At 38.4% G+C, this 17,592-nt stretch overlaps 1 protein-coding gene across 4 annotated transcripts in view; it reads right to left on the reverse strand.

Moving 5' to 3' along the window:
• SLC4A5 (solute carrier family 4 member 5) overlaps positions 1-17,592 on the reverse strand; it is an 81,539-nt gene that overhangs the window by 38,423 nt on the left and 25,524 nt on the right. For all 4 annotated transcript variants that reach the window (XM_072402787.1, XM_072402788.1, XM_072402786.1 and 1 more), the window contains 8 exons: positions 16,513-16,642; positions 8,587-8,747; positions 6,919-7,074; positions 5,053-5,145; positions 4,072-4,127; positions 3,487-3,644; positions 1,220-1,307; positions 298-452 (listed from right to left, as the gene is read on the reverse strand). In XM_072402787.1, the coding sequence (XP_072258888.1) occupies positions 298-452; positions 1,220-1,307; positions 3,487-3,644; positions 4,072-4,127; positions 5,053-5,145; positions 6,919-7,074; positions 8,587-8,747; positions 16,513-16,642 (997 nt within the window). The remainder of the gene's footprint in view (positions 1-297; positions 453-1,219; positions 1,308-3,486; positions 3,645-4,071; positions 4,128-5,052; positions 5,146-6,918; positions 7,075-8,586; positions 8,748-16,512; positions 16,643-17,592) is intronic.

Below are 17,592 nucleotides of genomic sequence, written 5' to 3' on the forward strand. Positions count from 1 at the left end.
TATAACTATGATTATTTATTGTGCTAGGTCTGTGAACTTCTGTTTAGTTTGTTCTATATTGCTACACTACACCATCATCTAATGACTTAGCTTTAGAACAGAACCATTAACCTTTAGTTTCTGTTCAGCCAATTCTACATGTTGTTCTTGTGTTTTCATGAAGGTAAATATATTATTATTGCCCTTAGCAAACCAACTATGCCTATATCTGTTAAAGCTGCTCCGTTATGTTTCTTTAATGATCGCCAATAAATACATAACTTTCATACACTATTTCTTTTTTAATCAAACACTCACCTCTGGTCAGCTGACGGAATCTTTTTTGGGGGTTCTATTCTGATGGTTGGATCCCACTCTCCAGGTGGAAGGACGATTACTTCATCCAAGAATTCATCAATTCCTGCTATCAGATCCTCTCGATCTCTAGCTTTGTATGCAACATCGCTGAAAAGCTAAAACATATAGGAGGATAGAAGTAGGATCCTGGATGATCCAGCAAACCTGGTCTAGGATGAAAACATTTTCCAAATAATAGCAAATGATTTTTAGAAAATCCATCCCCGGTATGCTGGATCTCCCAGGTTCCCCCATGATAGTCTATCTTCTTCAGTCTTGGAGATCATTATTAAATCAGGCCCATAGTAAACATATGGATCATACTACTAAGTCATGCAGGGAAATATTTTGGCAATAAAATTAGCTTTTAAGGCAAACCATTGACAGCCTTGGCATTTTAAATGTAATGTGATTTACCAGCTTCTATATAGATTGGGGTCCTTCTTGACTGTGTAGAAATTGAAGGCATTATTCTCTATACAGGTGCTCCATTGTCACCACTGAAGACAACAGGAAACCTAGTGTTAGTACAAATGTCTTATCGATCCGCCATGTTGGATCACTAAATGACCGACTGCTAAGACCTATTGTTTTTTAAGGACACAGTGGGTCACCTCCAATTGAGCCTCCACAGAACAGGACAGGTTAGCTTAACAATTGCTTCTACCATTGTCCACCCAAAAAAAATAACAAAAGCAGCTAAATTAATTGAGCGTTTGTATGGAGCATTAACAAGATTCAACAGAGATTTTACAAACAGAATATATTGTGTGATCATCTTATCTGCCTGTTTTGCAATATGGCAATGAATTGGAAGCACCAAAACCCCAGCCCAGATAACGCTGCCCAGACGTTACTTTCCTCCATTTATACATTTACTTACATCATCCACCATTAAAGTCGCGATTGCTCTGCCAATTTCAGTGTATGATTTGGCTTTTCCCATCGGACCCAGTAAAATAAATAGAAACCTAGAAATGAAAAAACAATGTATCTTTTTTTTAATATCATTTTTAATAAAGGAAAACATGACAATATACAAATACAAATTAAAAACAGTACACAGTGTAGAAATAGATTGCACAGAATATACAGTCAACTGTAACCAAAAATAATATAAATACTATCAATTTATTGCACAAGAATAATGATAGATAAAGTGTAAAAACAATGTATTTTTAACAATAAATTCACCGGTATTCTGTTGCAAGATTTATTTATTATGTCATCAACTTTGCTTTGAATCATCATAGTGTACAATTAGGTTTTCATTTGAAATAAAAACTTCTGAATGCTTGTGATATCAAACATCTTTGAGTGGGTGGATGTGCAATGTATCTCCTAAATAAATTTATAAAGACGTAAAATATTAACCTTGACCAATCATGATGTTGTCAGCCATCATTTTTTATTCAGCAGAGTCAATGAGAAGTCAATGTGAAAATCTTCTGACCCTCAGAGGCAGAGTACAATCCGGATCTGTCTATCTTTGCAAAAATCTTATACAATACTCAAAGTACAAAACTGTGTCTGTCTAATAAAGCTGCTGTAATGTATCTCTTCTATCACAAAGAGAAATGAGTGAAGAAATGAGATGAGCAGAAGCTAAAAGGCAGCAAAACCATCAACAGATTTTTGCAGCTTCCAGAAACAATGCAGTGGATCTGAGCGTGACGTATAAGAGTTATTATTTGTGGAAGCATTGAGAATAAAATATATAATAAAAGTAAAAAAAAATCTGTAGCGCTGGACTAATTGAGTTAGGGAAAAACCCCAGGATCATAGTGGGGAGAGGGCACAATGTAGGGATGCAAAAATAAATGTTATTTTAAAAAATTCCCGTTCCTGCAAAGGAAATCCAATGACTCTATTTATAAAACAAGAAATCTGATATTCCTTCATAGCAATCTTTCAGGTCAATTTGTTTCAATGACATTATTTGTTCGAGGGAATGTCAGATTCGCTGTTTTATTAACAGAGACCCAAGAATGTGATTTTTAGGATTTCATGGTACAACAAGAGTTGGTATGCCAGCTTTCATTGTGGAAGTTTTTAGACCAAAGATGCAGCAAGATCTAGAAGGCCTTTAACGGTTTCTGCTCCTAAATTGACCATGCTCTTGACCTGATTTTTGCAGATCTTGGCTAAAAGAATTGCTAAGACATTGGAGATATCCAGGGATGATGTTGGCTGACCTATGAGCAGTTGGGTTTGCAAAAGCCGTCCATCAAGAATGAGAAATGATATCGAGATGAACTTGCAGCTTTTTGGAGTGATGATTGTTTTTGAATAACTTCTCACTGTAGATGAAACATATTGATGCTACAATAATCTACAGACCTAAGAACAGTCCTTTATTATCTTTGGGCTCTCCACTGCTAAAGAAAATCAAGATTCAAAGGCAGCCCGGTATTTATTTGGCTAAATAAATTATTTTGATAGCTGAAAATATTCAGTTTTACAGCTGATGCAGAATACTTCTTCAAATTACTGTACCAAATAAAAGAGACCTTGAAAGAAAAATGGTAAAGGAAGCTGAAGAAAGGTGTTTGTATAAAACAATGCACCTCCTTACGTGTTGAAGAATTTGGGGATTTAGGGCATTTACCATCCACCATACTCACCAGATGTGGAGTATGTGAGACTCACCAGAATGGAGGATATTTTTAAGTTATTTGCAGGTGATAAAAGTAGCAGAGATATATTTCTTAGACCAGGCATTGAAATTTTTTGGGAAGCGATAAGAAAACTTAGTAACATTGTGCAAAGTGTGTTAAACTTGGAGGTACATATGTAAAAATGAATATAAATTTCATGACTATCAGTTACTTGAACTGGGGTGCCCAACAGGTGGATCACAATCTACCGGAAGATTGCAAAGGCAACGCAGAGCCCTGCCTTTCAATATAAACTCTACCGCATGCAGGAGTTATTAAGTCCCAGTTTTTATTGTTGGTAGATCATTTTGACTTGGTTATTTTAAAAGTAGCCCGCAAGCTAAAAAAGTGTGGGCACCCCTGGATTAGAACATCTCCGTGTTTTTTGCATCTGGATGGTCTAAAAATTGATCACTTGAATAATATTATTAATAATGATCATCCCAGAATTCACTATAAGCATTTTTGCTCTCTAGATAAAAAGCTCCATTACCTTGTGGGTACAGGAACCTCGGTGACACCACCAAGCATTAAAGACTGGACGAGCCGTACAAAAGCCACAAATGGCTTATCCAGGAAATCCACTTCTCCCACTAAAACATTGGAGGCTTCTGCATCCCTGGGAATCTTCTTCATAAACTTATTTCTCAGCTGCCAAATCAGAGACAGAAAAGTTAAAGAGTTTGAATTTTTCTTATGGGGTAAGGTCAATTATTTTCCATGTGCAATTTCTTTCACTATACCACTATCGGCATCCCATTTCCAGCACCCCCTTTGGTTAGTAAATAAATTTGGGTATAATAGGTAGTATTTTTTTTATAGTTGTGGTATCCGTTATTCCAGAAGTTCATTACATTTTGATAATGGTAGCCTAATGTCAGTGTATCCCCAAAATTAAAAAATATGCAGCATGCTAAGAGTATTACATCATTTTTTTTCCCCAAATGCATTTGTTGCCTAAAATAATCATCATACAGATAAATGGGATCACTAAATCAGTTATTTCTTGTGTGGCCACCAAATATTCATATAGGCTAGAAAATATATTGTAAAAGGTTCAGGATTTGTAGCTATTTACCTGGTCTGAGCTTGGAGTTTCTGAGATGTCATTCATACTCCTGCTTTGTGCATGACCTACAGTGAGAAAGTACAAGCAAGTATTAATTTAAAAAGGTACATTTTAAAGAAGGTGATTTTTTTAAAATTTGGCAAAGAGCTTTAGCCTAAGAGAAAAGTGGAGGAAGGAGTTCATTTTAGCGAGTTACGGTAAAAAAAACAAAACAAAGGTTATTAGAAGATGATAGATTTTAATTATTCATATTGAAAGGTTCTGCAACCGGAACTATCAGTAGGTAAGTCTGCAGGTACTTATAGTATAGGAAAACCAGCAACTGTATCTTTGTCTTTCTGTTGACAGGCTTGGCTTATTAGGACCCATTCAAATAATCCATTTTTGTTAAATCTATTTTGTATTGCAGTTATTAAAAAAGCACCAAATCATCCAAAAAGGCTCATGCATGTTTATGTATGTTGACATGCATAATGATGTGCGATGACATGATTTTTAATATTCTTCAAGACAAAACAAAAATGAAGAGGTGGGAATAGACCTGAAAGGATACCTTATAGCAGTATTTCTCAACCAGGGTTTCATGGATCCCTAGGGTTCCTCCAGAGGTTGCTGGGGGTTCCTTGAGCAATGAAAAGTTTGCACCTCTCAGGTCAGTAAAAGTGACAACAATGAACTTTTTGGCTATCTGTAAGGGTGACATTCTTCCCAATGGCCGGCAATGTAAGAGGAATTCTTCCCACTGATGACCACACTAATAATCTGTTAGCTGTGGATATAATAATTATAGCAAAGGGTTCCCTGAGGAACTGAAAGTTATTTCAAGGGTTCCCCCATGTTATAAAGGTTGAGAAACACTGCCTAATAAGTATATCCTGGGTGCCTTATGGAAATCATGGCATCCCTTTGTACAAGGTTTATAGATTTATTTATCAGGCTTTGAGTCAGTTTAAAATATAACTTTTATTATTATACAAATAAAAAGCCTACGCAATCTTCCGTAGTTGGAATTCTGTCTCATTCTCAAATCTTCTGTGGATCGATGAAGATGAGCACCAGGAACACTTGGGGCAGGAATTCGATCTGCAAATAAAAATTTGTAAGCAATAAAAGAACATCACGTATTCTATAACTCTAATAGAAACAGACAGGCAAAATCTTGTGTAGACATAATAGAAGTGTTGATGATGATTACATGACCAAACTACCAAGACATGATGTCCTAACTACCATACTAAAGGACCTCATTTCTAGTACTCAAAATTATTATTATCCAGTATTTACATAGCGCCAACATATTATGTAGCGCTTCACAAAGTCCATAGTCATGTCACTAAGTGTCCCACAAAGGGGCTCACAATCTAATGTCCCTATGTCATATGTCACTCACACTATGAACAATTTTGGGGAGAGTAGATAACAGAAATATACTATTATATTTATTAATATAATATATTTAAAATGAACAATAATCAAAACCATAAAAATATTCTTTTTCAACAAAAGGTAATTAACCAAATGTTATAAATCAAAAAAGAGTCAAAAGTGACCTCCTAAGACCCCAGCAGCACACAAAATCATAGTATATTCTTCCTTTTCAAGATGTTAGGGTTGCATTTTACTCAATGTCAGGAGTGTTTGGACATAGATAGCGGACTATTTGAACTATAGTTCTATTTAGTGGAATAGTACCCAGAGCTGTGACTTTGTATTAGTAGGTGGTCTTGCTTTTAGCAACCATGGCTGTTTGTCATTATTGTGCATAGATTTGCTTTTACCCCCACAACACTGGATAGTTATTACAGTAAAAATATTTCCCAAACGTTTGTAAAATTGATAAAGGGACATTAGACTGTGCGAGGACCCTTGAAGACCTTGTCCAGTTGGGTTTTAGTGAACCTGGAGATCTTACAAAATATCTATTGTGTAAGTGATCTTATTAGCTTCTCTTTTGTGAAGACAGAGAGCTGCAAATCTACCTGGGACTGTAACGTTAAAAGTCATTTCACTCCAACTGGGCAAATCGCATTGGCCTATGATTCATGGATGTTGATTCACATTTGAGATTATGCCTGCCAACTAGTCTAGAGTAAGACGTGAGATGATTATTTGCATCCACATGTGTGGTTCCAGTCCCCTTCAGATCCTAAGCTTTCTGTCTTGGTATGCACCCTATCTCTTACCATTTAAGACAGGGGTGTCAAATTCAAATACACAGAGAGCCAAAATTAAAAGCTTAGACAAAGTCGCGGGACAAACTTGAAGTTTATTGAAAGAATTGGGAAATTTTTCCTTCTCATTAGATATAAAACCTTTTCATATGGAAACAAAGAGGTTTTGCCTAACATTCAATCCGGAACAAGCCTAAAATATAGAAATAGCACCGCTTCTACAATTCCCTGTGTCTTTAAAACAGTCCAATGCGGGGCCACGCACAGGAAGCCGCTGGTCTATAGTCACGAGTGATGCTGGGAATTGTAGTGGCAGTGCTATTTAAATGCAGTAGTGGGTCTGCTGCAATTCAAATTTAGAAGTCCATTGGGGGCCAAAAAAATCCTTTTGGGGCCAGACTCAGCCCTCTGGCCAGAGTTTGACACCCCTGGTTTAAGATGTCTTCAAAAAACCCCTAGACAGGAGACATAAAAACTAAATCTGTTTGTTCCCCACATTATAGAGAAAACCCACAAAAATTCAGCAGCTCCACATCCGTAATGACAATCACAAAATACTCCTATAACTCTGTGTTTTCAAATCAATAATCGACAGCAGATACAATCAAAATATTAGGAAATCACAAGCATGACTTTAAATATTATAATTGTATTGCCACCTTATCAGTGTTTTCCAGTTACTTACTAGTACTGGAAGAGACAGATTTTCCGATGTCCGCCAAAGATCTGTGAATGGGTTTCTTGGTTTGGTGCCGGTGTTTCCTCAATAGGACAAAGCTAATTTTCTCTCTGAGTTCAGGCTTGAGAATTCCATCTTCAATCTGTTTTTCTATGATGTCATCTGTAATAGAATACACCCCATAAGGTTTTCTTGTTTACACCTTTATCGGCTTTAATCATTGTATTCTATTCATTATATTCTTAAGTCTACCAGTTTATTTATTGATGGCCTCAGAATGCCAGTTGTAGGTGGAGTCATTTACATTTGGGTGGGTAAGAGGTGCAGTAAACTCCATGTTGAGCACATGGGTTTTTTCTTCTATTGTTCAGTTCAGATCAATTTGGTTACAGTGGGCTGTGATAGCTCTCCCTTAGGGACACTTTACCACTACTCCCCAACATTGAGTACTGAAGTTTCTGCAAATTAGCACTTATACTAATAAGCTATAATCATCAAAACCACGACATGTGTAGGTAATAACACTGATGACCTAAATGAAATGGTACCCCAAAGGTGATAGTGGAACTAAGAGGATCCCTTTAAATCTATGGCTTTGCAGAAAGAATGCATGTGTGCAAAGCAGGAGGCGCAATGTGCAAAATGGACTTTAGGCTGCTGGGGTTAAATTAGTTGGAAACCAGGCATGGGTAATGTGCAGACCTAAAGCTGCTGGGAAATGTCATGGCTGGTTATCAGGGCATGCTGGGATCTCTAGTTTCCTGGGGAGCGAGGACTGACAGTTGGGTGTACCTGATAACAATTGTAACTGGATTTCTGAATTTTGTATAGCATTATAGTCTATAGTTGTTTTTCAGGTGTCAGTATATCATCATTGTTCTTTCAAGTATTTAAGTGGTACAGGTAAGACTAGGCTGGTTAATGATATCACTTACAAGATTTGTAATGACTTCACAAGCATCTTCAAAATGGCAGGACATGTGGAAGTGTCCCCGGTATGTTGTGGTTAGTACCTACAGAAAGTGGTCCAAGAAAGTAAAACTAATGACAGGATTATGGTTGCCCCAAATCTGATGTGTGTGGGTTGGAGGAATGCTAGCCCATCAGTTTCCAAACAACAGCAAAGCTCCTGTAGCACAAATTGCAAAAAAACTTAATGATAGCTGTGGAAGGAAGGCATCAGAATGCATGGTGCATCACAGCTATTTTTGTATAGGGCTAATGACCCCTGCTTACTGCTAAAAGCACATTCAATGGCAATGTGAGCTTCAAAATGGGATTAAAGAACAATGGAAGAAGATGGCCTGGTCTGATGAATCATGTTTTCTTTTAGATCATGTGGATAGCCTGGTGCATCATTTACCTGGGGAAGGGAAGGCAGTAGGATACATTATGGGAAAAAATCACCCCAATGGGCACAGTATAACTTAAAGGATCTGCTTCTAAAATCCTGGTGCCTGATACCACAAGACATCTTGAGAGGTCATGTAGAATTCATGACTCATTAAGTCAGAGTTGTCTTGTGACACAATGGGGAGCTACACAATATTAACCAATGTTCTGAGTGATCTATTGTGGTCTCTTTTATTGCCTGAATATGACTTTTTATGCAAAGTTTGCTTTTTTATGCTGATTCAGCCTACATATGGACACCTAGGCTATATGGTAACATACCTACAATCTGCGGGAGAGAATACCCATCTAAGTCAAGCAGTACAGTTCCAGTCTGAAGACACGTCCGTAGCTCGAAGAGGCTGTGAAGGGACAGTGTTGACACGTGTGGCTTACTCCATCTTTCTCCTCCTTCTTCAACTTTCTCCTCAAACTTGATCCACCTTGGAAAAATGTCAGCATTTGTTAATCTTATGTCATACACGTCTACATGACGTATCGTATGTGGTGAGTAAAAAGTATAATGATAAATTTGTAAACAATTCTCTCAGCATGTACCTGAAGGAGGGCTGGTATAGATGAAGAAGATGAGCAGATGATCAGAATTTTACACCAAGCAAAATATCATAAAGCAATAAAAACACATTTTGTTGTAGAATGCAAAAGGTTTGGAGCTGTTTTCAGAATCTGCATAGCTCCCAAATGCCCCTGAATTGGAGGAACTGTCAATCTTTTCAAACCAGATCCCTCTGTCCTTCTTTCCCCTTTGTTGTCTCTCTTTTTGGTCTAAAATATAGACCTCTATACCTGTTGAGAAACAGACTACTTCTAAAATCTGTTTGAGTTTGGGGTTAAGCTTTAAGTTGAGAACAATGGGTTTCATTTTTTTGGTTGGGTTGGGAATGAGTCAATACCATTTCAAATAACCTGAAATTCAAATAACCTGGGACATACAGCATTTGTGGTTGTGGGTCTTCTTTTTAGGAGCATAGGTCATATATGCCCCTTTCTTCCCACCGTACTGTATAACCAATGTATATGAGTAGAAAAAATTCTCTCCATATAAAGCAGAACTAAACTTACTTCCCTTCTCTCCCTTATAGACGCCAACGTATTCTCCTGGTCTACTTCTAGGCTCAGAATCTTTGACCATCTGGATAGAATGATCAAACTCCCATGCATGCTTTAAGAAGTTTATTCATCCTGGTACTGAGGTACATTCTAAAGTATATACATAAGTTTGCTTTGTTGCAGAAGAATCAAATGGAAAGTTGAAGAGCAATGAGAATTCGGACCTATTGTCTGGAGCTAAGCATAAGCTCTATATGAGAAGGCAGTGTGTTTCTCTTTCTCAGGAACATCGGTTGGAGACTTAGTTCCCCCAGGGACTTCTAAGGATCAGATGTTGAATCAGTGGAGATTAGAAAAAGCTGATGCATTACAATGGGTGCTAAAACTAGTGATTTCAAAAGTGCCATAGAAGGAATGATATTGGAAACTTGTTTTATTATGTTCATGTTTATGCCTTTTTGCTAGCTAAAGATGGTTACCCTCGTCCTTCCAATAACATGCAAAAAAAGCATTGCCTAAAACATTTTGGATTTAACAGCCCTTCAAAAATGGGGTGGTCAAGATGGTGACATGGCTCTAGCAGAGGACATCAGAACCTTCAGTGGTTATCATTTTTATAAAAGACTAAGCCCACAACCTATCAACTAGAATTCTAGATACTTAAACATATTCTATGTCACATTAAGTAGTGAATAAGTAATGATTTTACAATGTAGGAAAATAGTGAATCCATTTAATGTATTTGCAAAATACAGTTCCCATGAAAAGAAATTCTGTTAAATATTGTGTTGAACCTCTTTCTCTATAGGAGATCATTAGTGTATCACAGCTCAATTATTTTCATAGTGCTTTGGAAGTCATTAGAAATATATCAGATATAACTGATACAAGATCAGAACATCATTTACAACACGTTATCCTTAGGTCAAGTCTCCAGAGAATTCTGGTTGCAATGCAACAAAAGCATGGCATACATTGAAACATGTTAATTCAACACATTCACCCACCACACTCAATGAATTCCATATCAATGAACCAGAACTCTTTGCTTTGATTCCAGCAGGGCTTATTACTTTGGAATTAAAGCAAAGCTGAAGCATCTATGGGGACTTCCCAACTGCTATCATTGGAAAGCTTTGGCAGTACGTTTCAGATGTGACTGTCTGTGGTTTGGCTTATGTTTTTGCTTGGGACAGGATTTCCTTTGCAGAACTAAACCCATTCCAAGCCATGTGTAATAAACAGATGATATTTTCAAAAGCAAAGCAATTGCTGGGCTCTCAGTGCCATTGGGTCAACAAGCTGACATATGTGCTACCTTGAGCCAACACATTTGCTATCCTTGTGTTTCTATGTGTAAGACCGAGCCATCTAGATGAAGGAAATTACAAATGAGCAAATGAGAAAATTACATTGAATTACATCAATTTCTAAAGAAACATGCAATGGACATGGGGAATATGTAAAGTGGAGTAATCAATGACAACATGTTGGAAATTGTTTGCCGGATCACACTACTATGCCCTGTTTGATCTTATAGGCTGCTCTGTATTACAACACTTTGCTTGCCATCATCTGCACTACTTGATTGAATACCCTCAGTGATCTACATGTTTTTGGCATTTTTTATTTCATGGCTGATGTTTATATAGGATTTTTGCAAATTAAAGCAGACCTATTATTAGCTATATCTTGTTAGGTACATGCAAAGTATGTAATGGGTAAAGGTAACACTTGCAAGTTTTTTATTATCTCTCATAGTCATAATTATGTTCACAATTGTCTGGTTCAAGTCAGCCCCTACTGTTACCTCTTCTAACTACCAAGTTACAGTTTTACAGTCTGGTTGCTGGGAAAGAGGGGAAAGGGAAATGATTCCATCCACCTGCAGCCCCGAAGACCGTCCTTCTGCCAAATGGCCCTAATTGTATGGCCCTTGGTTTCCTCTGCACATATTAGTCTGTGTTCACCTTGATGTCAAGATATCATGCATGGAGAGACATGACCACTAGGGGGCGCTACAGCTTGCACATAGGTGGTGTGAGCCTTGAGAAGGGCAAAGGCGCAGAGTCTAAGCAGTAACCAGGTTTTCTCCAGAGCCTCTAGTGGTGGGGATGTTGCGTGGCTGGTTACTGCCAGGTTGCGGCCCTTGGGCACAACAAGGTGGGCATAACACGGTACCAAATCACAAAGCAGAAGGAAAGCCATGGTCGAGGCTGGCAGCAAGCAAGAGAGGTCTGGTCACACTGCAGGGATCAATTGCCATGGATCCAGGGGACAGACACTAGTGACACAAGGGCCACTGTGGGCACAGGGAACACAGGAGACACTGGAAGCAACAGGAGGCACAGGAGACTCCACAGACAGACAGGAACACTGGGACAGGACAGGGAAGTTGGCTGGGAACCCACAGACTGGACAACTAAGGGTTAACGCAGGAGCTGGACAGAGGAAAAACTGAATTAGCCAACAGGTGTACAGGAACTAGCTTACAGAACTTGGGGCTCGGCACAATGGAGACACGTTGTATGAACACTGAGTGCAGTGTGTGCGCTAGCTAAATAGCCAGGGCTGATCAAGGGGCTATTTTCTGATTGGCCAGTGGACTGGACAGAATTGATAAAGCTTGGAAACTGAGGCACTTCCAGAGTCAGAACTGCCCGCATGCTCAGGAGAGAGATGCCTGCGCTTTAGTGAGGAAGCAGTAAGTGTGACAGCTGAAGATTAGAACACCAACCAGGCAAAATGTTTATTACAGAACCAGGTCCCAGTGAAAGGTCCACTTTAAAATAAATGCCATGCATATACCTGGCCAAATATAAACACAACAAAATCTTGTAAAATTGACACTTCATATTCACATGTACATTTTGTACAATGCATTTCCTCTCACAATAATAATCCTGCTAGAATTGTTTTTCTCTCTTGATCTACTAAAAGTTGCATGACTTGTATTATGGATTACCGCATGAAACAAGGGGAGGCTTGAAGAAACTTTGCGTTTCCCAGGAAAACTGATTTTTAAGCAGATGTACAATCAAATAACTACTATAATCCTAATCTTCCTAAACATTTCAGGCCTATTATTTGCTGGTTTTTCTCATCTTGACACGTAAGTCACTACAGAAAGCTCTGCGGTAAACAGGAATGGTGGGGAGAGGGATATAGCGATTGCATATGATTGAAACCAGTCTCAGTATTTTATGTCAGCTCTACCCATTGATTGTACAGGCCAACTGAATCATAATTAGTAATGTGGTCTTATGCTGACTGGGGTCATGCCAAGGGAGGGCTTAATTTATAAAAATAAATGGATTTCTTCATATAATATACTAATGGCATATGGTTGTCCCTCCCCTATACCTTTTTTTTGTAACATTTTCGATAGGCTTTTGTTTATTGCTTTCTGTCAGGGCTGTTTCTGATCATTTTTTGACCCAAGATCCAACATACCACAACCATTCTCCTCCAGGTCAGGATGGTTGATGATGGAATCATCCAGGATGGTGAAGTTAGGACACAGGTATTGGTCAAGATGAAGTAGTCAGGATGGAGGAATGAGCGAGGATGGAGATGTCAGGATGGAGCTTTCAGCCATGACAAAGTGGTTATCAGGATGGAAGAATCAGCCAGGATGTATGCAGTCAAAAAAAAGAGGTCAAGTGGGAGGAAGGGGCATTCAAGATTAAAAGTTTGTATTGTCATAGAGGGATTGGTCAAGGTTGAGACAAGGGACCTTATAAATTAAAGCTCACCAAAGCTGAAGAGGATACACATATCAGTGAAGCTGGATGATCCAGGAAACCTGGAATATATCCTGTTCAGGATTGAAAACATTTGCTAACAAATCTCAAAAAAATGTTAACAAATCTATTCCAGGTTTGGTGGATAACTCAACTTTACTGTGGAAAGTGTATCCTCTCCAGCATTGGAGAGCTTTAATAAATAAGGCCCATTGAGCTAGAATTGAGAGGTTAGGCAGAATGGAGGAAGTAAACTAGGACAAAGGGGGTAGTTAGGATTCAGAAGGTGAGCTAGAAGAGAGGGGGTAATTAGGGTTGAGAAGGTAAGCTGGGATGGTGGAATTAGTCAGGATAGGAGAGGGCAGTTAGATTGGAGGGTTTTCTTGGATCTCAGAGACTGCACCTGCAATTGTCATCTGCAGAGAGTTTCATGGGTTGCCTATAGATTTGCCAAAGTCTGTGTAATGGTCTAAATGGCTAAAACTGGATACGTTTTGCACTTCTACCATAAAGCAGCACCAAGTTGTTCCATAGACCATGAAAGAAAGGGGTAATTTTTTCTGGGAACGGAAGGTTGCAATTAACCCACAATTATAGTTTTAGTACATGAGAGGTAATCAGAGGTGTCCTAAAGACAAACACAGAGAGAACTTTACTAACTCTATGTTCTTTCATTCATTTAATGACCAGTGTATTATTATTATAATTCTTCAGTTGTGTAGATTACAATATTGCAAAACCTTGGGCAGTGAAATGATATAGAACCCATCAGTGCTGTCTGTAGGGTTTTATCATGATCCCTAAAGATGGTGTTAAAAGATATTTACATTACTGTGTATATTCCCTTTGCAATTGGTTTTAGCTACTCACGTAGGGTACCACCCAGAGCAGAGGCTACCTGGTGTTAAATCCCCCCTGATAACCAATGGTGAGATATTAACCCAACATGTGATTACAAAACATTTCTCTGGCTTGTCTGCAGTCACTAGAAGTCGGGTAGAGTAATTTGCACGTAGAGCTGTATTGCTAGTAAATACAGTAAGTATTAATAAGTAAATCTTCACCGGTAGGGCTGTAGGGGGTCAGCCGCCAGGAAAATTGTAAATACATTAATACTTTACTCAGTGGATATGTGTCCTAGAGAGAAAATTCCTTGTGGATTTTAGATTTTGACTTGTTAATCTGCTCACTTATTAAAGCGAGCATTTCTCTGGGCTGGTGTAATGCTTTCATTAGGGTTTAAAGAAAGATTTGCTTTGGCCATCTTAATAAAGAATGCTTGGCGTTGTTTCATTAGTGGGCTAATTTGTTTCAGGTTGACACATATTACTTATTGGTGTACCTCCTCCTCTAATTACACGCCCTATAATTCAGATGGGTTTAATTATACTTACGTACTTGTAAATGCCGCTCTAGGCTGATCTGTGCATGCCGGCGACTACCAGGTGCTATTGTAGCTTCCAAAGCAACTGTAAGCTAGCACTTACACTATGCAATGTTTTTCATTGATTAGGTGATCGATCAGACACAAAATGTGCAAGTGCAATCAGTCAAAAACATGCTTTTCTTTGATGATGTTATTCATGCATTTATATAACAATAGCCAGAATGTTTTACACTGTACATAGTAATCTGCCCTTACCATAGTCTCAGACCAATTTAGGGTCATTTAGGTAATTTAACCCACCAGTATCCTTTGAGCAGAAAACCACACAAACAAAGTGAGAACATAAAAACACCATTTTACAAAGTGTCTTGATGAAGAATGGAAACAAGATATGAACCTGGACTCCAGGACTTCAAGACTGAAGTCAACTAGAGCGACCATTCCGACATTTTTGAAATCATACTTGGGCGAAATGTTGATGGAGAATTGATTGATTTTTGTTGATTGGTTAATCTTTATATTGAAATCAACACCATATTTTCGGTTCAACAATTAAAGTTTGATAGATAATAATACTAAACATCTATCTCTGACCTTTTATTTTCACTTTTGACTGGATATAATGGTGTCCGATACAGTTGTAATACCGTTTCATTACCACGTGAACGGTGCATCAGATACTTGCAAAGATAATTGCAAAGATTGTCAAATCTTTATATTAAATGAAAACAAAATTAAAGTGAACCTTCCTCTGAGAGCTGATAAGCTGCTCTTGCTTAATGGGGTCTATATTATACAGCATGCCTGGCTGATGTTCTAATCCTCCTGCCTTGAATATGTTCTGAATCATTGACCCAGAATGATGATGTAACTCAGATAATTGCCACAAAACTTGTTACACAACAATATGCTTGTTTTGCATGTGGCTGAGACTCCTGATATTAAAGGATCACCTTGACATCGATTATTCCTAATGAGTTCAGCAATGGCTGCTTCCATCAACTCCCAGTAACAGGTACACTTTAAGATAAAGTTGCACACTGAGTTTACACAAACAGGCAATGCAAAGCTGCATTGTACTCAACAGTACCTGGTCCCACCAACACCTCACATTTTAGGCATTTTACCCAAAAGGTTTAACTAACTTGAGACTTATGTTTTAGCCTAATGCATGAAAAAAGTGTAACGTGCATGCTAAAGTATAATTTCTGACAAAATTAAGTATTTTTTTGGAGTATCCATTAAGTATCCATTTTGGAGTTTAAACCTTTCATTACTGTGTTTGTCCACATTGAGGGAAGGGGGACCTCTTTGTTATGGACACACAGAGCCAACAAACAGGATTTTTTTGGTTACTTTGTTACTTTTGTTACTTGATCTTTTTTTTACTGTTTAGAGATTTTATAAATTTAGTTGCCTCTTTAGAGACAAAGACAATAATCTATCCCAACAAAAGTTTAATCTTTTTTCACGTGCCATAACTATCACAGGAGGGTGGGCTAAGAAATAAGGACTGGTCCATGGAGGCTGCCGATGTCACTCTTAACATTTAAAGCATTTCTGCGATCCATGACTCTGCCAGGGACTGGAAATGCAGAAGGTAGGGGAGAAGAGGTACAAAGACAGTTGCTTGAAGCTACTAATGCCAATAGAAACATAGAGTGGCTGGGGAATGTTTGGCCGGTAGGAGACATTTTGCAGTCACAGATGATCCCCCAATGGAACACATGGTATCCCATCCAAAGTTTTGCTAGGGGGGGCCCTGATTTCTAGTTGTGCCACTGCTCTTTACCAATGGAAAAACATTTTAAATTGTGTTACACTGTATAATAAGGTATTTAATGAATATCCTGGAATGAACCCAACAGAAGGGGAACAATACCAAATCATCAGAAAAAACAGTTTGACTGACTGATTTTCAAATATTCAGTAACAATACACATACAATGATATCAGCACTGGCCTTTTTTTTCCTGCATGGACTAAGCAGGTAACTGTTCACACTACCTTGCTGTTTCCTTCCATTCAAGCTCTTCCCCGTCATGCTGCAGAGTGTCCATCTCTGTGAACAGGGTGGGATTTGGGGCGTCATCATCATCTCCCAAAATGTACCTCAGACGTTCTGCTGCTGGAGACACTGTGGATAGAATAAACCCATTATTATGTGCTGAAGTCTACTATAAACTGTCAAAACATATTTAAAGCTGAAGCCAGCCTTTCATTCAGTGCAAAACTGACTTGGGACTACCGGAACTGATTTGGGGCCTCTGTTGTCTTAGGAGGGTCCTGGACCCCTGTACAGAAGCACACTTTAAACCTCCCTATATCTGCTCCTGCTCAAATTGAGATTATTAGCTCCCTAACAAAAGAGCTGAAGAGAAGAATCAAGCTTGCCCAAAAAGAAAAAAAAGTTCAACACAAAAAATGTTGCAGATGCTTCTACAGTTTCTACAGAATACAGTTTTCTTTAGACTTGTGTAATGAGAATTGTTAAATCTTAGTTTGCAAACATCAGGGCTATTTCAGACTAATGGTGAGCCGCAGTGTTCTTATGCAGGCTCAGCCATGGTCCTCCTTCTACCATTCAATGGGAGTGGTTGGTAACCATTTTGTGCACGCAGCTGCAGAGGAACCCAATGTGGTTCCCAAAAACAACAAGTTCCTTTTGGCTGCGCAGTTCCTTTTGGAGAAAATTTGCCATGGCCACAGCCACAACAAATCTGGTTACCCACAAGGGTTTGCCTCTCACAGGCACACAGCCGCAGTTTTCTTTGCGCCCCAGAGCTGTCAATGAAACGGTCTCACACTGTGGTTATGAGAGGGCCCAAAGTGCGAACGAGCCCACATATGTTGTGCTACATACCTGTAAAAATTGCAATAATGTTGCAAAAAATGCAACCAAATAGATTTCATTTTACAGGAGTTAGTTCAGTGAAAATTGATTTATGATTTTGTTGCCGGTGTATGCTGTGCAATGTCTCTTTCTGTTTGCTGTGCTAAATAATTCAATCTTTTTTTAAAATAAGATTTTATTTTAATAGAGAGAATTTAATAAAATCTAGAGGGATTCACTAATGACTACATGAC

The sequence above is a fragment of the Pyxicephalus adspersus genome, chromosome 2 (genome assembly GCF_032062135.1).
Source record: "Pyxicephalus adspersus chromosome 2, UCB_Pads_2.0, whole genome shotgun sequence".
Taxonomy (NCBI): Eukaryota; Metazoa; Chordata; class Amphibia; order Anura; family Pyxicephalidae; genus Pyxicephalus; species Pyxicephalus adspersus.